Below are 23,858 nucleotides of genomic sequence, written 5' to 3'. Positions count from 1 at the left end.
TCAAAAAATTGTCACCCATCGCCCATCATGACAAATGTTAGAGAAATGCGGTGGTGACTCAGCTTCTATTTTAGGGGAGGTGAGGCGTTCGTTGCGGGCAAAACAAGGGAGAAATTTTAGCTCCTTTTCTTCGCATGGTTGCTAGCAATCCAACCACCCGTATGCTCCTCCGCGATTCTTGGTGCTTGCTTGGAAGCAATCTTGTGTGTGGAGGAGCGAGTGATTTGAGCGTTCAGACTAGGAAGACGCGGAAGAAGAGGGGAAGGAAAAAACTCACGATTCTTATCGTTCTCTCGGGAAGGTTAGTGATGATTCATTATTCTATTGCCGTTTAGGGTGTTGGAATTTCAATTCTTATCTACTCATCGTTTTGATCTTTCTTTGTCTGTTTGGATGTATTCAGAGCATTGTAATGGAAGGTTGATGGCAACTTGTCCTTGGAATTGTTTGTCATTGGCCTTAAGGATTTGAGGTATTAATGCAAAAAGGAATTCATCACGAGAAAGACAATTGATTTTCGAACACAATGTCTACCTTCGTTGGTGTTCTTGTCTCCGATCCGGGGTTGCAAAGCCAATTCACCCAAGTTCAGCTCCGAACCCTCAAAACAAAAGTAAGCAACCGATCAATTTTAATTCACGTCTAAATTCTGATGGTAAGCAAGTGTTTGTAATCATATTGATACCTCTTATATGTTGTCATAATAGTTTATTGCTGCAAAGAAACCGGATGCAGATCATGTAACAATAAAAGATTTGCCCCCAGTGATGGAGAAACTCCGAGGCATACATGAGATTTTGTCTGAAGAAGAGATCAACAATTTTTTAAATGAGACCTATCGTGATATGAGCCAACCTATAGAATTTGAGCCATTCCTTAAGGTACAGTGAGGATCATTTTGGAATACCAATAGGTAATTCTAAGTTTCCATTCATCTTGCAAATGAGTTTTTTACAAGTATATTTTGAAATTTTGTTAGGAATACTTAAATCTGCAAGCAAAGGGGACCAGCAAAAATGGAGGCAAAAAGAAATTGAAGGGTTCTGTGTCATTTTTGAAATCTTCCACTACTACCCTCTTGCATGTCATTAATGAGTCTGAAAAAACTTCTTATGTCAATCATATCAACAATTTTCTGGGAGATGATTCTTTTCTAAAAAATTTCTTGCCATTGGATCCCGCATCAAATGAGTTATTTAACCTTGTTCGGGATGGTGTGCTACTTTGGTGAGTGTGTCCTTGGCATGGCTATTCCATTATGTTTTCTGACTGTTTCATTTCTTCTTTTTAACTTTTGTTAACAACCCACTAAGATGTTTGTCCCGTGTCTTGTAATGAATCAGTAAGTTGATCAATGTTGCTGTTCCGGGCACAATCGACGAGAGAGCAATCAATACAAAGAAGGAACCTAATCCATGGGAGAGAAACGAAAACCATACTCTTTGTCTCAATTCTGCTAAGGCCATCGGTTGCACCGTCGTTAATATTGGAACACAAGATTTGATTGAAGCTAGAGTACGTTTTTTACTGATGTGCGCTAATTATAATTTTGTTCCCTATTTATTTTCCTATCTAACTTGTAAATGATAAGGATACAAGCTATGTATGTCTTCATGTATATTGCCGATCACTGCAAAATTTTCGAAGTAAAAGTTCGAGGAGCAGCCTTTGTTGATAATATTAGAAAAAGTTTTATATTAATAAAATCTTGATTTAGGGTAAACATTATCACTTTGGTAGTCAATTTGTAATTACTCAATCAATATGCATCATTTGGTGAACTAAAATATCTTATGCTTCTTGGCAGCCTCATCTTGTTCTTGGTTTGTTATCCCAAATCATAAAGGTGCGTATGCAATAACAAACACTAATGTATCAATTAATAATTACTAAGAAAGTCTTCAGTGATGTACTTTTGGTAATTGCTAGTAAATACAATGGCTCACAATGTATTTTGTCCTTATATTAGATACAACTACTGGCTGATCTGAATCTTAAGAAAACACCTCAGTTGGCAGAGATTGTGGCTGGTGATAGTGGCAAGGTTTGTATAAATTTTTATGCATGCATATCCAGACCTAATTATTTGCATGTGAAAGAGTTGAATCATGTTTACCCTCAAAATATATCTAATTGGTGTTTCCTCAATACTATGTAGGAGGCAGAGGAGCTAGTCACCTTAGCGCCAGATAAGATGTTGCTGAAATGGATGAATTTCCATCTAAAAAAAGCAGGGTATAAAAAGACTGTGACAAATTTCTCTACCGATGTGAAGGTATGTATAGTACATCTGAACATTATGCATTGTCATACACATTCATATGACTTAGTCTTGAACAATAGAAATCATATACCCTATTTACATATTAACCCTATGTTTTTAATGCCCTAACAATAAATGGTGATTGTGGGTAATTTTGTTGGTCTATATTTTATGGGTACTCTATATGCAGGATGGTGAAGCATACGCTTACCTTCTCAGTACCCTTGCACCAGAGCATAGCTCAAAAACCATGATAGAAACTTCAGATCCCAAGGAAAGGGCAAAGAAAGTACTTGAAACTGCAGAAAAGCTCGATTGTACAAGATATGTGACATCGAAAGATATTGTTGAAGGTTCAGCAAATCTTAACTTGGCATTTGTGGCTCAAATATTCCAGAACAGGTAACCAAAGCGAAGCGTCCTCTTCTATCTATAACATTCTTTAGGTTGGCGATAATGGTCAATAATTTAATTGTAGCATAGACTTGTTATTCCTCTACCTATATTTTCACCATGAATGATTATAATAATTTGATATTGCCAAAGTTTAACCATTCAAAAAGCAAGTTGCATTAAAAACCCATTGGTTTTTCAAAATAAGATAGTATACTTGCTTTTGGATGCATTATCTACCTAGCTATTCCTGTTCCTATCTATAACATCTGCACTTTCTCAATATTTTGGTGATACTAAAATTAAATGGAAAATATTTGTTAAAAAATATATTGGTGCAACCATGAATGGGTATTTATCAGTCACATATGGGAGGATTGTCAGCTGTACAATATTTCCAAGCACCCAAAATTTTATTCTTACTTTTATTTTTAGAAAAGTTTTGTAGGACTATGAATGGATGACTGTCATTAAACTTGATTATCATGTCAAAGTGCAAATATAGGAAAGTAAATTAAAATACATATTTTCTCTATGGTTTAAGTTTTCTATTCAATTTTTCATACACTAGTATGGATCTGCATGGACTGAGAAACCACCCTTGCCATGCATTTAATGTTGAATCGTTCTTTCTAAAAAAAAGAGCATGACTCATAAAAATGTCTGAATAAACTATGATTGGCAAGCCCCTTTACTAGTGCATATTGTCTGGAATGATTGCAAACTTTTTGCAGAAATGGTCTATCAACCAATACGGTTGCTCCCGTTGAAGATACTCCTGATGATGTCGAGGCATCCAGGGAAGAAAGAGCGTTTCGCCTATGGATTAATAGCCTTGGAATTGCAACTTATGTTAACAATTTGTTTGAAGATGTTAGGACTGGGTAAGCCCTTCATTTAACTTTAAGAATAATTCAAAATTTTTTGTATATGTTTTTCTATCTTACAAAGTTCATTTGCAGATGGGTCCTGCTAGAGGTCCTTGACAAAATTTCTCCTGGGTCAGTTAACTGGAAGCATGCATCTAAACCGCCAATTATTATGCCATTTAGAAAGGTGGAGAACTGCAATCAGGTTATCAAAATTGGGAAGGAGTTAAATTTTTCTCTGGTAAATGTAGCAGGAAATGACATTGTGCAAGGAAATAAGAAACTAATTCTAGGTAAATATATGCACAAATAAATACACATTTTTTTGATATCTTACTCAAGTTGTTGATTTTGCTCTCCATACCATTTTCTTTTTAACTTTTGCTCATCTGTTACCTATCCTGGATAGACTTGTCTTAATTACTCTTCCAAAGTTTACTGTGTACTGTAGTAACATATACCTGTGAATAAAAAAGAAAAATAGAAAGAAAGGAAGAGAAGACATAAACATACATGAGATGGCTTGCTTTTGTAAGAATATTAATTATTTTTAGCTATTACTTCATTCAAGAAGAAAAATTCTTCAAGATCCTAAATGGTTCTTTTCTTGGACTAATATTTCTTTGAAATTTTTTCTTGTTCATAGCTTTTCTGTGGCAGCTCATGAGGACCAGTATCCTACAATTGCTAAAGAACCTGAGATCCCACTCTAAAGAGAAAGAGATCACAGATGCTAACATCCTCATATGGGCTAACAATAAGGTCAAGGAATTAGGCAAAACTTCCCACATTGAAAGCTTCAAGGTTCATCAAACAAGATTTCTTAGCCATTTATCTAAATTAAGCTATTGTATTATGCGCTTAGCCTTAAGCACTTATCTTGATTCTCTAGGACAAGAGCATAGCTGATGGGATATTCTTCCTTGAGCTCTTAAGTGCTGTGCAGAGCAGGGTTGTTGACTGGAGCTTGGTGAAGAAGGGGGAGGATGGTGCATACCTCTACTCCTATGCACACCCATCCCATATCGATTTTAAATACCATATAAGCTTTTGTTTAGCATGAAGAGTATTGTGACATTTGCTTTTATGGTTACAGATGAGGAGAAGAAGATGAATGCAACATATATCATCAGTGTTGCTAGAAAGATAGGGTGCACTGTCTTCTTGTTGCCAGAAGACATAATGGAGGTAAGACGGGAATGCCAGTTTGGTTTCCTTGTACATGAACTCACATGTTCATAAAATTACGAGTTATTTTATTTGCAGAAAAGATGTGCTAGAAATGATATCCAATTCACCTTCTTGAGCGGATTCTATAGATTGACACTAGGCATACTGTGCAACTTGCATTAATGTCTCCTCTTCTTGTTTGTTGTGGCAGGTGAACCCGAAGATGACCCTCACCCTCACTGCAAGCATCATGTACTGGAGCCTGCAGAAGCATGGTCCTTACCAAAGCCCTGGACCACAAGATGCTCTTCCAGAGGAGGAAGGGGAAGGGGAGGAGGAGGAGGAGGAAGAAGAAGAAGAGGAAGAGGAGGATTTCGAAGGAGGCATCGAAGATTGAGTCTCCAATCTGACCACTTGATTAGAAACATTACAACCAACCACCACAATTGACTAAGTTTGCTCGGGAAATCACCGGCACATATATCATTCCTGATGACAGCTTTGGAAAACCCTAGTTAGTCAAGGCTGTCCAAAGTGAAAGGGGGCAAGACAATCAAAACAGCAGCTGCAAAGGAGAAAGTTTTGAGTAAATATAGTTTGATTTCATTCTTTGCATGCCAGATTGCAGCAACTCAATTTTTGTTAGCAGGTAATTAAGATTGTGCGCCGATGGCACAGTCTAATGTTGTACGCCAAATGTATAAGAAAATGTGAGAATAATACCAACATATTTTGCAAGACTAGAACAACATGAAAAATCATCTTGCGTGAAAGGTAATTTCATCTCAGCGGGCCATGGAATTGAGACTCGTGAGGCGGAGTCTTCTTCTGGGCCGGGCTGGTGTCATTCTCATTGCGTTGCGCGGTTTGGTTGGAATGGCCCGGCTCCGGCTTGTCCTGCGGTCCTGCCGGCCTGCCGAATTAATGGCAGCTCCAAATTGAGTCCACCTTTTCTCAAAAAAAAAATGAGTTGACCTTGCCAGCATTTAACCTGGAGCGAACTGCTTTGGATGGATCGGTGGATACACGTGGCCAAATTGCTGGAGCTGACAAACTTGCTAGATCGGCTCACCTCATCAAGATAAGATGTCTCTCTGTGTCAGCGACTCAGTGTATTGCTGCAGGAAAAGGACACGTCTCTGCAAATTAAACAGCATGGTCGCATGGGCACTCAGAGAGACACAACCCAAACGCAACTTGTGCGTTGCACTGGGTAACATTGTTTGTATTATTTTGTGTGTGGCCCTTGGATATATGTCCTAAAAAACTTACTAGAAAGTAGCCCATTTCTATATGTCATTCGCGCACCTCTCTACGGCCAGCCAGGTAGGCCACGATAGCAAAAAAAACATATACACCGTACGATTTCCATCCAATGGCGCGCGGCACAGCTCATTCGCTGCAACTGACGGCGCGATATGTGTCACTCTTGCATTCACTGGAACTTTCCCGGCCTCCACCGTCGCCCGTGAGCCTTGACCTTACCTTTTGGCTCTGACTACCTCTGTCTCTCTCTTCCTCCTTCCACTTTCTTCCTGCCTCCCTCTTCCTCCTTCCAGCTTCTTCGTGCTCTTCATGCTCCTAGTTTCCGTCCGACCGACCTGCCGGCCCTACACTTCGCTCTTCCTCCCATCGAGCTCCACCCGGCGCATCTCCATCCTTTGCACAAGGGGATCCTCAGTATCTAGGTCGCAGATCCTCTTCCATCAATCTGGTATGGCCTGCTACTGTAGCTACGCAGATCCACCCAAAACAATTTGTTCTTCCTTCCGATAGGCACTTCTACAAATGATTCTTAAACCCTATTTTGTGCATTTAGCTCCAGGTACACCAATGTGGCTTCAATGATGCTCATCTCTGGCTGTTGCTTCTCCGTGTGTACTCTTCCTTCACAGGTATCTTTCCTGTCCACAAATCTGACAGATTATTGTTGCTGCTGCAACAATTTTTCCTCATTTCCTACACTTCAAAGCATGCTAAATTCTACTTATGTACTAATTCAATCTGGTAAAAGGATTAGCTCATCCCCTGTTGACATAGATCTATTATCTTACTGAGGGTTGCTCTGATATAATGTGTTGCCTTTTAAATACTCATGGCAAGTGTGCTTTTGCCTCGCAGGTTGTTGCCACAACTGGAGGTTTCTTCAAATCTGCTTAAATATAGGCAAGCATCAACTGTTTACGTCATCAGGTGTTTCCTATATACATTAATTACATTTTTCCTACTCTTCTGATTTTATGAACGAACATAATATCACTTTACCCTTTTTTCCCAGCATAATGTACTTCACAAATGTGTGACTTTCTTCTCTCTGCTTGCCTCATAGAAATACATTGCCTCTTGATATAAGGAACACATTGGAGCCTTTCCGAGCTTGAGGAAGCACCTAAAACATTCTTGGTAATTATTCAATGATGGCACACCTTCTTCCCTGTTTTACTATTCGTTTTGTTTAGCATCTGGACGTGCTTCACTATATAATTGTCTAAACCAGATCGAATAGCAAATTATTGCATATGCTTCTGCTGCTATTTCCCAAACAGAAATTATATAGTCAGCCAGCAAAAGCTAATCAATTGCTGCTGAGAAAAAAAAGAACTATTAGATTGCCAGTAGTAACTGCCATAATATTTAATGCTAACAGTTGACAACCCTGGACTGGCAATAATTTTAGGCACAATGTCTCATATCAAATGACTACAAATTATTTTTTAACAAAATCATTAACTATATTATCTTGTGTTACTACTCTCTGATCTGTACTCTATTACACTAAAGTGACTATTATGTGTTTATAAATCTCACCTCTATCCTTGACTCTTATAAAAAAAATGAACACAGTCAACCACATGAAGAGTGAAATCATTCTTTCTCACTCTTCCTTGGTTGGATAATAATACCTTGTATTACTAATACTGCATTATTTAATATTTACAACAACAATCTTACCTAATTATCTCTTTTCTTTGTTTTTTTATTTGATTCCATTTTACTGTACCCATTTTTTATCCTTTTTTCTCCTCCTCTTTGTAAAATAGTCCCAAGAATCAGCACTGTCATAAGTCCTAGGAATCAGCACTGTCATATTGCACGAACCATACCATGTTCACAAAGGGAGCTTCTCCAATAGCCTTGCTCCATGCTGCGGCTTCAGAATGCAGTCTGCAATATGCATCTCTCATCACTGAGATAGCAAGTGATCAGACAATTCTATGTGGTGTTGAATTGGAATTGCCGCCGCAGGAATTAATGGCCCCACGTCGTGATTTTTTTCTAGGAACCTGTAGTTTTAGATCCCTACGTATCTTATGTCAAAGCATGTGTAAAAGCAGTGTCATTTCTGCAAATTTTTTTCAATCTCAAAATAACAAACTATTACTGCAATGGCATAATTATCTATAGGGAGCTGAACATAGAACATAAACCCGATTTCATAGCACATAATCTTCCATTAAAAGTGAATGACCTTCCACAAGTTACTCCAGAATCACACCATGGCCAAAGGCATAACTAGATTTGTATTTGTTAATTATCTGCGCTTAAGCTATTGAATACTACACACTACCACCAACCTCTCTCGCCTTTTTTCCATTCCCTTAGCTATGTACGTTGTAACTGTTTCATCTTTTATTTTCTCATAATGTGTAATATGTAATTTAACAAGATAAGTTTTCGATATCTTTTCTTGTGATCTGTATTTTTTACACCTCTTGTCTGTAAACTTTTCTGTACAGTTACTTATTGTCCTTTACCTTCCCATTTCATACCAACTTCCTTCTCCTAAACATATGTTTGCATAATTTATTTTTTAAATAAATATATTACTATCTATGATATAGTTTTTACTATCAACTAACACTCCTAATGACATTAATGAGACTCAGCCATTATATGCCAGTCCTAATTATGTACTTTATTACTGCTTGTGTGGATTACAATACCTGCAGCTTATATATTCTATAAGAGTTGCAGGCCACATATATATATATATATATATAAATATATACGAACTCAGAAACATTCTAGTGATGACTACATCAAGGGAATGCATGTAATGACAATCCAACTAATCATGGAAGTTCCTTGAAGCGACCGCGAACACTTGCCGATACAGGAACCTATGATCATGTTACATCAACACCATCTGAATGTCGTGCCAAGAGAATGAAAATCTTAAAAAAGAAACGTACCGCTACGACAGGTATTAGTCGCCTACATCCTTCATTGGGTACATAATTAATTCGTAAGTACGCATCGCACTTATACTTGGCTTCCCATTAGATCCTACATTTGAAGGCAGTCCATCCCGGAAATGTGGGTATTTCACACAAGAATATATAGACGCACTAAAAGGTATCATGATGATTTTACACAAGTACTAGATCTTCTAATACTTTATTTATGGAAAACTTAACTTTTCAGTACCTAACCTTTTCTGTTTGCTGACTACTTCTATTGGACTACAAACCAAACTTGATGCAAAATGGTATATTCCTGGCGCTTTCAATGGAAATATTACTGAACTATGTTTACTGAAGAAAAAAAACAGCATCCTATCCGGAAAGGTCTAATCTGGGGGCTCCTGATTATACATGCAAGCATTGCAATGCTATATTTTGGTACCAAGAGTGAATTAAATCAGATTCTTCACGTCAGCAAAATAGAATTACTTACAACTCATGCTGCAAAGGCGGTAAAATAAAAATACCCCGACCATGTGACCGTCCTGAACCTTTGGCTTCACTGGCAAGATTTTAATGGTGGTCCTACAAGCAACAAATTTATGCGCAATATCCGCCAATACAATTGTTTGTTTGCTTTCACATCTATGGGTGCAAATATAGACAGAACTGTTAATGATGGTCGCGGCCCTCCTGTATTTAAAATACATGGCCAGGTTCACCATAGCATTGGGTCTTTGCTGCCTTTTGATGGGTCTACACCAAAATTCCTTCAGCTCTCTATATATGATACTTCCAATGAAGTACGAAATCGAATGCAAGCTTTGCATCCAACTAATCAAGGCGACGAATCTCTTGACCCTTCAATAATAGAGAGTTTAATAAAAATGCTCGATGAACATAATCCACTTGCAAAGAAATTTAGAGCTGCTCGAGATAGATTAAAAGATCATGAAAGTGAGGATTTCATTATTAGAATCCTTGGTGCTGCTGAAGGTGACCCTGTTCAATACAACTTGCCAAGTACAGATGAGCTGGCTATGCTTGTTGTTGGTGATTTTTCTCTTGATAATTTCAAAAGAGATATTATAATACAATCCAAATATGGTAATCTACACTAGATTTCAAGTCTGCACCCAGCTTACATGGCACTATAGTATCCACTTTCATTTCCATTTGGTGAAAGAGGCTTTCAAGTTGGGGTTTTATACAGTAGTGCTGAATCTAGAAGGCGCAGAAAAAGGTGCACTATGACAATGCAAGATTACTATAGACATCAATTCCATTATAGAAAAGGACAGCCAAATCCTTTTTTATGTTACGGTCTTCTTTCCAGCCAAGCTAAAGTTGATGCTAGAGCTGCAATAGATGAAAATAGACTATGGTACATACTGCAAAACCAAGATAAATTTAGAGTGGAAAATCTCCAAGGCATAGCAGACGCTATTGGTCGTGGTTGTATTGATGGCAGTGAGATGGGTAAGCTAACTGTGCTACCAGCCTCACACACCGGTGGTCGAAGATATATGATACAAAACTACCATGATGGTGTTGCCATCTGCCGAGTTTTTGGCCCTCCAAACTTCTTCGTTACATTTACATGCATTATAAATTGGAACGAAATTAGTTTGGGGATTCTTGAACCTGGTCAAAAACCATCAGATAGAGCTGATATAGTTGTTCGAGTATATAATATGAAATTAGAAGAAATGCTTGATGACATACGGAGTGGAAGAATATTTGGACCTGTAGCAGCAAGCATACTCAAATATTCTTCCATACTTTGTCATATTTATTCATAGTAGGCTATAACAAGAAAGCTAGATATGATCTAGATCTATATGAATTCTTGGTGCCTTACTAACTCATACACAATATTCTATAACAGCTTTACATACAGTTGAATTCCAAAAACGCGGTTTGCCTCATGCTCATCTTATATTCTGGTTAGTGGAGGACACCAGTAATCCAACACCATCTTTAATCGATCGATTTATAAGTGCTGAAATTCCTGATCCAAATGAGAATCCCTTAGGATATGCTCTTGTTGCAGAACATATGATTCATGGACCTCTCAATCCTAATGCCCCATGTATGAAAAATGGAAAAATGCTCGAAAGGTTATCCCAAGCCATTCCAGAATGAAACATCAATTGATCCAAATGGATTTGCCACATATAAAAGGCCTGATAACAGCCGTTTTGTACAGAAAGGTCCACACAAATTATCCAATCAATGGGTTGTACCTTACAATATGTACTTACTTAAAAAATTTCAAGCTCATATCAATGTGGAATGGTGCAACAAAGGAATATTTATTAAATATTTATTCAAGTACGTCACTAAGGGACCAGATTGCAGCAAAGTTTATTTTCAGCGCCTACGAAATGGAGAAGATGTGCCTGAGGATGAGAACACACAAACCAGAAATGAAGTTAAAGAATATCTTGACTGCCGTTACATATGTGAACAAGACGCATGTTGGTGGATATTTGGTTTTGATATCCATCGCCATTATCCTGCAGTGGAAAGACTACCAGTGCATCTACCTGATGAAAACAATATCCTCTACCACATAAATTCTAACATGGCTCAAATTGTCTCTAGTGACTTCTTGAAAAGAACTATGCCTACCGAATGGTTTGCTGCCAATAGAGCATATGAAGCAGCAAGAACTCTAACATACCTTGAATTTCCTTTAGAATGGCGTTGGGATGCAAACACAAGAACCTGGGAGGCTAGACAATCTTCGAAGGGCAAAATTGGTAGGCTTTATTATGTGCATCCTTCTGTTGGTGAAAGATACTATCTTAGAATTCTACTTATGACTGTTAAGGGTGCTCGAAGCTACGAAGATGTCAGAACATACAATGGAATAACTTATCCTACTTTTAGAGCAGCGTGCAATGCTAGGGGTTTACTTGGCAATGATCAAGAATGGTATCATGCTTTTGATGAAGCTGCAGCATGGGCCACGTCAGCCCAGCTTAGGCAGCTTTTTATCACAATGCTCCTTTACTGTGAAGTTGCAGATGAATACGCTTTCTTCAAAAATGTTTGGAGATTAATGGCAGATGATATCCTATATCAGTTTAGAGAGAACATTAATAACAAATCGTACACAATACCAGAATCCACTCTAAAAGATTTCCTTCTAGATGACTTAACAACACTTTTTGCACGTAATGGTGGAAACATTCGAGACCACAACATCCCTACCAGGAGTAATCCATGTTCTGCTTCTCGTGGCAATCGTTTAACTGAAGAGGAGTTAAGCTATGATGCTGGTGATCTTTTATTAAAATCTGAAGAAATGATAACAAGCCTAAATGATGAGCAGCTCCATGCCTTCAAAACAATAACATCTGCCGTAAATGAAAACAGACCTACTTTTTACTTTGTATCTGGATATGGTGGAACTGGAAAAACTTACCTATGGAACACTATTGTCACTTATCTACGAGGTAATCAGAAAATAGTTCTGACTGTTGCCTCTTCTGGTGTTGCTTCACTGCTTCTTCCCGGCGGTCGTACATCCCACTCTAGATTTAAAATACCATGTGATTTAGATGATGATATAGTCTGTGACATCAAACGGGGAACTATGTTAGCGGAGCTTATTCAACAAACATCGCTCATCATATGGGATGAAGTTCTTATGACACATAGAAGAGCCTTGGAAACACTTGATAGAACACTTCGAGATCTATTATCCATTAACAATTCTGACCTCCGTAACATCCTAGTCGGTGGTAAAGTTGTTGTCCTTGGTGGTGATCCACGACAAATACTACCTGTCATAGAAGGTGGAACGAATAATCAAATCATAGATGCTGCTATCATAAACTCCCAATTATGGTCTGCAGTTACTATTCTTACACTGCATAAAAATATGAGGCTACAGGCATCAAATTCAGATGCTGAATCACAAAATGAATTAGCTAACTTCAGTGAGTGGATACTATCCATTGGAGAGGGAAGTGTTCCATCACAAATGCCAATGGATACTCCAGACGAAACGCTAGTGCCAATACCAGAGGAATTTCTTATTAAGGATTATACTGAACCCATCGCTGCTATAGTTGATGCTGTGTATACTGATCTGGTAAATCAATACAAGAATATAGATTACTTAAGGAACATAGCAATATTGTGCCCCAAAAATGACACAGTTGATGAAATTAACACATACATAGTCTCACTTCTTCCTGCGGAAATAAAACAATATTTAAGTTGTGATAAGGTTGTGAAAGCACCGGACAGCCACGAGTCATATGACATTTTATATCCAATTGAGCTGCTCAACTCATTGAATGGTTCTAACTTCCCAACTCATGAGTTCAATCTGAAAGTGGGCGTTCCCATTATGCTTTTACGGAATCTGAACCAATCAATTGGCCTATGCAATGGCACAAGACTGAGAGTAACAGCTCTAGGTGATATGGTCATACAAGCTACAATCATGAGTGGCTCATTCGCTTGTCATAGCGTTCTCATCCCTAGAATACGGCTGACACTAAAAAATCAAAAACTGCCATTTGTTCTTGAACGAAGGCAGTTTCCAGTACGAATATGTTATGCAATGACCATAAACAAAAGCCAAGGTCAGATACTAGCCAAGGTTGGAATATATCTAAAGACACCAGTTTTCACTCATGGCCAGCTATATGTGGCAATCTCCAGAGTTACATCTAAAAAAGGTTTGAAAATTCTTATCGAAGATGAGAATGGCCAATGTTGTAACACAACCAAAAATATCGTCTACCCTGAAGTATTAGCTGCAATGAATTGCCATGCAAACGACTTGAGAATATGAGCGCCAAACCTATACAGTGACTAAGTTCCTTTTCATACAATATCAGCTAGGTAATTAAACACAGCACAACATTTGTGCATCTATCACAATTTTTTTCCATATTAAACTGTGCATTTACAATAGATCAAAAAACATCCATAATAAAATATCTGAACTGTTCTAATAGTTGCAGTTTTTTTCCTTTTGCAGATCAAGATGGTATTCAGTCCACTTTCCACTTTACAACCCAGAGACTGGCACAAGACAATCCACGTACGTGTATGCAGAAAATGGGAATTCCGTGAAACCAATGAAAATAGTCCATTGCAACACATTGATATGCTCCTTGTGGACAGCCAGGTAAACTAAACATTAATGCGTACACAATTTTGTTTAATCATTCATTCACTGCTAGTTTGATCACATTCTTCCATAGTTGATCTTGTGTAGAACAGTTATTCTCCGGTGTTAGTTTGATCACATTCCCCAGTATTATTCTCTTGTGCAAAATTCTACAGTTAAATCTAAAATTCATTGTACGTTAGTTTGATCGAATTCTCCAGTATTATTCTCTTTTGCAAAACTCCATAGTTGTATCTAAAATTCATTGTCTGTTAGTTTGATCACATTCTCCAGTGAACTAAACATTGCAACACTGTTATTTGCTTTTTTGCTTATAGGGCAACACCATGTATGCTGAGATACCAGCAAAAGAAGCAGAGAAACATGGACCTGTCATACAAGCAGATAGAACCTATGTTATAAGTCGCTTCAGAGTCTACAATGCAAAAAGCTTTTTCAAACCAGTTCCAGGGCAATATATGTTCGAGTTCACCTGCCATACCAAAATAAGTGTTGCGAATGAACAAATAACAGAGCCTAAGTACATTTACAGCCTCACACCTTTTGAAAAACTTCCAGAGTTCATCAACGACAATAGGAAATTCCATGGTTAGTATATGTACTACAGTTTCTGCTCTACTTAATTAAATATATTTACATTCCGATGCCAACTGTGACGAATTTCATTTGCAGATATCCTTGGCATTATAACAGAAATTAATGAACCACAGTGGATCCCTTTCTCCAATCAACCTAATCCTTCCTTATGACGCGACATCAAACTGACAGATGAATGGTAAGCCACTCTACAATCAGAACATGTATCATTACTAAAATCTTCCATGTCCTTTATTAAAAAAACACAAAGTAACAAAATGAAAACAGTGGCCAGGAGATAAAATTGGCTCTTTGGGGTTCAAGAGCAACACAATTTACTGTACCTGAAGATCCAAATGTCAAAGACAGACCAACTATAGTGCTGTTCACAGGGTGCCTTGTCAAAATCTTCAGCGGTGCGCTCTTCTGCAGTTCTGCAAAATTTGTTAAATATATTTGTCACTTTCATATCAGTACTATTAAATTAAAATTTTATAAAATGTTATCTGTACAGAATAATTCTATGTTAGTGGCTACTCTGCATGCCATTGGTATATAAATCCTGACATACCGGAAGCAACAACTCTCTTAGACAGGTAAATAAAAAAACATTTTTAAGTTTTTCGTGATATATATACATTTCCATTTATCACATTCTTCCATAGTTGATCACTAATAATTCTGTTCATGTACTACAATATTGCAGAACACGTGGATGATCTTACAAGATTAAGAGAGCTGGCATCCCAATTGCTGAACAGAGTCAACCACAGCCTGCACCCGTACCTGATTTTCTCATGCTACAAGTGATGGAAGCGATAGACCCCTACGAGTTTCCGGTGACATACCTTGTTCAATAAAGTCACCATATTTAATCATATACTTACTTCTGAACTTTATTCTTTGAACTTAATCCTGAATCTGATATAAATAATTTCTTATGTAGACAAGTGGATGTCGCTGCACTGCTACAATTGTCCGTTTAGCTGAAGCAGAAAGTTGGTGGTACCCAGCTTGCAATCTATGTCGGAAGTCATGCTTATGGGATGGTTCATCATACATATGTCGTAAATGCAACCTTGTTGATAAGTATTCATACAAGTAAGTTTACACATGTCACTGGATACTTTTCTGTGTCAATCATATCTATTTCCTTCTCTCCCTTTTCCATATCAGCATGTTATTATTTATATCAATAGTCAATTTCTGACTACATTAATGTATGTTGCTACCACACTAAAATACAATTTCAAAAAAAGATGCAAGCTGCTATTTATTGCATCCGATGGAACTGAAGAATCAGAGATGATTGCTTTTGCCGCTGTTGCACAAAATATAGTTGGCAAACCAGTTGAAACTGTGATGAGATCTTCAAGAAACAGAGACAATATTCCCCCTGACATTGCAGCTATTGTATCTTCCAAATTCACTTTCTCTGTCACTATGGCAGAATCTAGCTTCCACAAACCTAAAAAATCCTATCAAGTCAATAGTATATTGCATAGCTGTGGCAAGCAGCGTGTCCTTCCATTCCATGCTCCAAGTCAAGCTCAACTGTTAAATGAAAATGCCCAACTACCTGGCCAACCTAGTGGAAGTGCTTCTCCATCACACATCCCTCCTGGCAGTTCTCAAAATCCCCTCCATGAAACTCCTACCAAGATACTACCACTAGAGCAGATGCTTTTGCAAACCTGAAGCGCCCCGACCCGAAGATCAAGGCTAAACCATGTATTAATTACCGAATAAGGTCTCCGGCATAATACATGTTACATCAAGTGGAGTCCAGAGTCATACAGAGCTTTATTTAACACGTACATGAGGAGTAAAGTGACAACACAAAGCTACACAGAACAACCATAGGATAACAACTAGCATAGCGACATGCAGGACTAGCTCTTCATCCATCACGGCTCCACTCGATCAGCTTGGGTGCGGACACGATCTACTCGTAGTCTTCTGGCACAAAGTCAGGATCCTCTGGAGAAAAATCAACAGGGGTGAGTACAAAAGTACTCAGCAAGCTCCACCTCACCCTACGGGAGGGGACTGACATGCACGACACATAATAAGCACATTCTACTAACAATGCAACTAATGGTATGCAACTCTTCCCGACACAACTCACAATAGGTAGCTCACTAGTTGTCAGGACCACACCGTAGCCTGTCCATACTGTGGACACGGACCATTCGAATGGATTATACACTCTGCAGAGGTCGTACACTGTACCCACACGCTCGGCTGCCCGAACGGACAACCGACATAGCTGACACCCAGCCGTGGCTCAACCCCGACTAGTCGCCCCCAAACCCTCGGGTCTGGACCAATCCAGGTCTCACCCCAAAACATATCCACCTCGGACGACTACCAGGTTAGCCAGTGGGATTAGGCTAGGGTTTGCCCATACAAACTCATGTGGTCGTACTGAAAGTAAGCTAGGTGAGATGTCAAAACAACTCGGTCCTTATGGTTCACCAGGGCAGCAATCATCCCTCAACATATCAACTCGAGCCTACCACCACAGTAGCACTCACCTGCCAGTCTACCACCACGGTAGCGCCGGCTCCAGCATACCCAGCTGCCCTAGCCTCATCCAAAACCCTTCATATCCTAGTCTCAACTCTGGATATGCATAACTACTCATATGCATGTATGAGCACACTCAATCACTCAAGTACTGGTATATGTAATCGATCCTAGACCCAGGCTACAGCTAAACGTCCTCACATGGATGCAACCGCTCACGTAGGGGTCGATGAAACTTGCCTTCGCTTTCGTACGCGTCGGCGGCGGCGGCTTCCTGCTCGCGGTACGGGTCTTCTGGCTCCTTGGCAGGCTCCTCCTCGGTCACTCCGTGATCTACGGGCGAGAACGGCACAACCAGCAAACAAACACAAGCAAGCAATAAGATCAAATGGAGATGAAAATAGGAGGAAAAAGAGTTACGTGAAAAGGAGTTGATATGAAGGAGATTTTGAGTTTACAGTATTGATTGGTAGAATGATTTGGATTAAGTGCTCACGGCCTGGGGGTGTTTTGGGCCTTTATTAGTGGAGTTAATGGTCGGGGGAGCTGCCTGCCATCTCACCTTGGCGCGGAACAGCTCGAGGAAGAGGATCAATTGTTGGAGCTTCATCTCGTGAGTGAGCTGGGCTCGGGAAGAGTGGTTTAGCTAGCGGAGCGAAGTGGCTCGGTGCGCTTGGGCTGGTGACGGGGCTCGTCACGGCCTTGCTCCTTTTATAGGCGAGGAGAGCAGGAGCGGTGTTGCGCAAGGACGGCGACGGCGTGGGCTGTGGCAGCTCGTCGTCAACGCGAACAGTGGCAGTGCTGAAGGCGCGAGCGCCGAGGCGGCAAAGCCGGCGAGGGCGCTGCAGCGGCGTGGGCGAGGTGGGGACGTGGGGGTGGGCGGCACGGCATGGTGCCGGCGGCAGTGCGCGGTCCGTCGTGTGGCTGGCGTGTCGCGCGTGCGCGAGCGAGGGCGAGCGGGTGAGGTGGTTCGGCGGAAAAAAGATCTCGGCCGGCACTGTTCGTGGCGACCCCGATTTTTTTAGCGAGGTGGGTGCTGCCATGACGGGTCTTTTCAAGGTCAATGGTGTGGGTACTCTGTGGCTTCCAGGGAATGATGAAGTTATGGCAAAGGAGGTAGGCGCTGTCATGATTGTCTGGGAATTATGGCATGGTACGGTGACTTGAGAGACTTTTATGGAAACGAGATGATTTTTGTCGTAGGTGTAAGCATGCGTATGCTGGTTACTGGAGGGAACGAATGTACTAATGCAAGACAAGAGTATAAAATAGTTTACCTAATAGTTATGTAATACCTCGTATAACATTAGTATTATTTCACCTTACTAGTTTAATTGCATCCTAAGTTTTATTTTAGTGATTGCTGGAATTTGAGGTGGTCCTACTAAGTTAAGGATCTACACCAACTCACTTCAGAGTCGGTCAGCTTCTAGTTACTTAGTGTACCGGGTCCTTTTGACGGCAGAGCCGCCTTTTGCTTCCGGGAGGCAGAGCCTATCAACAGATGAAGCTGGCTTCCGGGTGGCAGAGCCAACCTTCGATGAAGCCCAGACCCTTTTGTGATCCCGGGTGGCAGAGCCAACCTTCGATGGATCACAACTTATACACTAAGTACTTAAATTTAACCGGGAGACTAACACTTATAAAGACGCTTACCTTATTGAAGCAACAAAGGAACACACCTAGCACACTCTACCTATGCTCACTTCTACCATGCCCTTGGATGTGTGTGGGATGGAGTGGAGTAGTATGGCATGGCAAGGGGTGGCACCCTCCTTATATAGGCACCCATACCCTCTTGGATGAGTGACACTTGTCACAATCTAGGAAGCTCCCTACAAATATCTAAGTTCCCTACAAATATCTAATTCTAGAAAATTCTAAATTTTACCATGACAAGAAAATATCCAAACTTCTTGTCTTCTTATGATTCTTGTGGAACATTCTAGAATCTTGTCATGGTGAACAAAATTATGCCATTGTTTATCCTTATTTTTATAGGACCTTCTAGAAGCTTGCATTATAAATTTCAACACTCCCCCTTAATCATGATGAAAACTGGGATGTTACAAACCTACCCCACTTAGGTTGAATCTCGTCCCCGAGATTCAGCTTCACCACTAAAGAGACTGGGAAACTCGGCTCGGAGTGCGTCTTCTCTCTCCCAAGTTGCTTCTGCTTCCGAATGCCTGCTCCACTGAACTCGGCAAATCCTGACTTCTGAGTTGCGGGTTCTTCGCATCACAGTGTCCAGAATTTTTACTGGTACCTCTTGATATCTGAGATCATCCTACAAGTCGATTGTCTCTGGGGCCACTTGTTCTTCTGGTACTCGCAGGCACTTTCTGAGTTGGGACACATGGAATACATCGTGTACATCTGACATCTCTGCTGGCAACTGAAGCTTATAGGCTACCACTCCCACTTTCTTGATAATTGGGAAAGGTCCAATGTAACGTGGAGCCAACTTTCCTCGTACCTGGAATCTGCGTGTGCCGCGAATTGGGGAAACTTTAAGGTACACATAGTCTCCAACTTCGAAGCTGAGAGTACGTCTTCTTTTATCGGCATAACTTTTCTGGCGGGATTGAGCTGCCTTTAGATTCTCTCTGATTTCTGCTATCTTGTCTTCTGCTTCTTTAATAAAATCTGGGCCCTCAATAATGCGGTCACCGACTTCGGTCCACATGAGAGGTGTGCGACACTTCCTCCCGTAGAGGGCTTCAAACGGCGACATCTTTAAGCTTGACTGGTAGCTGTTGTTGTAAGAGAACTCTGCATATGGCAAATTGTCTTCCCAATTTTTGCCATAAGTAAGAACACATGCTCTTAGCATGTCTTCAAGGATCTGATTAACTCTTTCGGTCTGGCCATCAGTCTGAGGATGATAGGCTGAACTGAAGTCCAACGTTGTACCAACTGCTTCATGTAACCTGCTCCAGAATCTCGAAGTGAACTGGGTGCCTCTATTTGACACAATCCTCTTAGGTACTCCATGCAGCTTCACAATACGCTCAATATATAATTTGGCTAATCTATCACCTCCATAAGTGGTACGCACTGGAATGAAGTGTGCCACTTTAGTGAGTCGGTCAACAATCACCCAAACTGAGTCATGACCGCTCTGGGTTCTTGGTAGACCGGTGATAAAATCCATACTAACTTCATCCCACTTCCATACTGGGATCGGCAACGGCTGGAGTAATCCACTGGGCTTCTGATGCTCTGCCTTAACCCTATTGCACACATCACAATGAGCGACAAATCGAGCGATATCCCCCTTCATACCATTCCACCAATACTTCTCCTTAAGGTCCAGGTACATTTTTGTAGTGCCGGGGTGAATGGAATAGGCTGAGTTATGGGCTTCATCCAAGATGGTCCTGCGGAAATGACCTTGCTTAGGCACACATAATCTCTTCTTGAACCACAAGACTCCATCTTTATCTACTCTGAAATCTGGGGCTTTGCCTTCACTGTTGCGACCTTTAATCCATACCAATCTTTTATCCTCCAACTGAGCTTCCTTTATCTGGTCATCCAGGACGGGATGGACACTAAGGTTATAGTTGCAAGAGCGGCGTACAACCCTTAGGTTCAACTTCCTCATTTCTTCACTCAGCTCTGGGGCTTGTGTGACTAGGTGATGGCAATATGCTTTACGACTGAGCGCATCAGCCACCACATTAGCCTTTCCAGGGTGGTAATGGATTTCCAAATCATAGTCTTTGATCAACTCCAACCATCTTCTCTGTCTAAGGTTGAGGTCTGACTGGGTGAAAATGTACTTCAGGCTCTTGTGATCCGTGTACACTTGTTCCCGATCAGATAATGTCTCCAAATCTTGAGGGCATGCACAACTGCGGCTAATTCCAAGTCATGGGTGGGGTAGTTCTGCTCATGTGTTCTCAACTGTCTTGAGGCATAAGCTACAACTCTTCCTTCTTGCATAAGCACACAACCCAATCCTTGTCGGGATGTGTCGCAATAAACGACAAAGCTCTTCTGATTATCTGGCAAAACTAGCACTGGGGCAGAAGTTAGTCGCCTCTTCAACTCTTGAAAGCTTCTCTCGCAAGCTTCAGACCAAACAAACTTCGTGTCTTTCCGGAGTAACTCAGTCATAGGCCGGGCTATCTTAGAGAAACCTTCGATGAATCTCCGGTAATAGCCGGCTAATCCCAAGAAACTCCTGATCTCCGAGGCTGATGTTGGTTGCTTCCATTCTGATACTGCCTTGACCTTTTCTGGGTCCACTTCAACACCTTCAGCTGTTAAGACATGACCCAGAAAACTGACTCTCTGCAACCAGAATTCACACTTGCTAAACTTGGCATACAACTGGTGTTTTCTGAGCTTTCCCAGCACAACTCTGAGATGTTGTCCATGCTCCTCAGCACTCTTAGAGTAGACCAGTATGTCATCTATGAATACCACGACAAACCGATCTAACTCCTCCATAAACACCTTATTCATGAGGGTCATGAAAAAGGCAGGGGCATTGGTCAGACCAAAAGGCATCACTGTGAACTCATACTGGCCATAACGGGTCCTGAAGGCTGTCTTAGATATGTCCTCTTGTCGCACTCTGAGCTGATGATAACCTGACCTCAGATCTATCTTGGAGAAGAACTTAGCTCCCTTCAGCTGATCAAACAGGTCATCAATCCGAGGCAGAGGGTACTTATTCTTGATGGTGACTGCATTCAGATCACGATAGTCTACACAAAGTCTCATGCTTCTATCTTTCTTCTTCACAAAGAGCACTGGGGCTCCCCAAGGAGAAGCAGCGGGTCTAATAAATCCCTTTTGTTGAAGCTCTTCAAGCTGCTTCTTCAACTCGGCAAGCTCTGGGGCTGCTAACCGATAGGCATTCTTTGCTATAGGCTTGGTTCCAGGGACTAAGTCAATAGTGAACTCTACATCTCTTTCTGGAGGCATACCGGGTAATTCATCTGGGAACACATCTGCGAACTCCCGAACTACTGGCACATCTTCGGGGGATTCTGCTTGGATGTGGTTCACCATGGAGTCTAACAGGCTAGGCTGGATTTGGCATGTGACTGTTAACCCTTGGCGGTTGGTGACTGTCACTGCTCTCTCAACACAGGCTATGTTTCCGCGGTGCTTGGTGAGCCAGTCCATACCGAGTATGACATCTATCCCTTTGGAAGTAAGGACTACTAGGTCGGCAAGGAATACTACCCCACTTAGGTTTATCGGGATATCTAAGACACCTAAGTGGCAAGGTATATGACCTCCAGGGGAACGGGTTATTAGTGGCCTCTTAAGGGCTATAGTAGGTATATCATGCTTTTCCACAAAGTGGGAGGATATAAAGGAATGCGATGCTCCAGAATCAAAAAGCACTGAGGCTAGAGCTGATTGGACCAGAAACTCACCGAGAATCACTCCTGGTGCATCCTCTGCTTCTTCAGCATTCACATGATTCACTTTTGCCTTGCCGAAGGACTGTTGCTGGCTCTTAGCTGGTGTTGTACGGTTGGCTCCAGTCGACTGCTTTGGTCCTTGAACAGAGTTGGAGAAAACAGAAGGGGCGGGCTGATTAAGATACGGACAGTTGGCCTTGTAGTGTCCGGCTTCGCGGCAGTGGAAACAGGTCTTCGCATCGGTCACTTGACTTCCACCAGACGGTTGGTTACGGAGGGTATTCTGGGTCTTCATAACAGGAGCTGACTGAGTGGGCTTCTGGAAAGAACCGGGCTGCGCTTTGAATGAAAAGGCACCCTGGCTCCTTGGGCCCGAGTGAGCCGGATACTGGGTCCTTTGGAACTTCTCCAACTGCTGGGGCTTCTTACTTTCAAACCGACGTTTGCGCTCACTGAGCTCTGCCTTCCTGTTTCTCTCAATGGTGATGGCCCTGTTGACCATAGCATTAAAGTCACTATGGGTGGTGACTTCAACCAAGGTCCTGATTTCAGGGTTAAGCCCACCAAGAAAGGCTTCTTGCTTCTTCCCGTCATCATTGATATCCTCTGGTGCATAACGAGACAACTCTGTGAACTTATGAAGATACTCTGTCACAGTCATACCACCTTGACGAAGCTTTCTGAACTCATCCCTCTTGAGCTTCATAACACTGCTGGGAATGTGATGTTCTCTGAAGATCTTGACAAAGTCAGTCCATACCATCTCGTTAGCATTTTCATTTATTTCCCGGTAACTCTGCCACCAAGCAAGGGCTGGTCCCTTTAACTGCTGTACAGCGAGCAAAACCTTGTCTCTATCATTTGCATGGACCACTTCAAGCTTCATTTCAATTTCTCGCAGCCAATCATCTGCCTCAATAGGGTTATCAGATCCTCCAAACTTAGGTGGCTGCAGGCGGTTGAAATCTGCAATTCTACTGCCATTGCCATTATGATGCATTGCAGGTCTATTGTTGCCAGGATTGCCTTGAGCTTGTGCTATGAGAGTGGTCACAAGAACTTGAAGGAGTTGGTTCTGCTGCTGCAGTATGGCTGCCAAGTCAATGGGTGCCGGGGCACGGGGAGGTAGCGGCGGTAGTTGTCCATTTTCTGGTGCTTCTGGGGCTACATTCAGAGGGGCTTGGTTTCTCGGGTTGACCTCGTCACCGTCTTCCTGAGCATGGAGTCCCTGGACTCGGCTCGAGCGACGAGACATCTACGGTCAAGGAGGGCAAGATTAGGTAACTCCCCTAGTATAATGCTGGGGTATATTTGTATATATAAAAT

At 41.2% G+C, this 23,858-nt stretch overlaps 1 protein-coding gene across 1 annotated transcript; it reads left to right on the top strand.

Moving 5' to 3' along the window:
• Positions 1-526: 526 nt before the first annotated feature.
• LOC120656987 (fimbrin-5-like) lies at positions 527-5,467 on the top strand. The gene is made up of 14 exons (XM_039935231.1): positions 527-613; positions 708-881; positions 980-1,227; positions 1,344-1,515; positions 1,808-1,846; positions 1,970-2,044; positions 2,159-2,275; positions 2,454-2,665; positions 3,391-3,540; positions 3,619-3,818; positions 4,172-4,329; positions 4,418-4,514; positions 4,622-4,713; positions 4,907-5,467. The coding sequence occupies exons 1-14, from the start codon at positions 527-529 to the stop codon at positions 5,090-5,092; spliced, it is 2,007 nt and encodes a 668-aa protein (XP_039791165.1). The 3' UTR covers positions 5,093-5,467.
• Positions 5,468-23,858: the final 18,391 nt, after the last annotated feature.

This window comes from Panicum virgatum, chromosome 1K (assembly GCF_016808335.1).
Source record: "Panicum virgatum strain AP13 chromosome 1K, P.virgatum_v5, whole genome shotgun sequence".
In the NCBI taxonomy this organism is placed as follows: Eukaryota; Viridiplantae; Streptophyta; class Magnoliopsida; order Poales; family Poaceae; genus Panicum; species Panicum virgatum.
The sequence above is the reverse complement of the archived record's forward strand: the minus strand, read 5'-3'. Positions and strand labels throughout refer to the sequence as shown.

What these genes read in the sequence shown, in the direction of transcription:
- LOC120656987 (XM_039935231.1), top strand. Translation starts at nt 527, where the DNA reads ATGTCTACCTTCGTTGGTGTTCTTGTCTCCGATCCGGGGTTGCAAAGC. An exon ending in AATTTGAGCCATTCCTTAAG is followed by an intron (nt 882 to 979) that starts GTACAGTGAGGA and finishes AAATTTTGTTAG; the next exon opens with GAATACTTAAATCTGCAAGC. An exon ending in AAGATTTGATTGAAGCTAGA is followed by an intron (nt 1,516 to 1,807) that starts GTACGTTTTTTA and finishes GCTTCTTGGCAG; the next exon opens with CCTCATCTTGTTCTTGGTTT.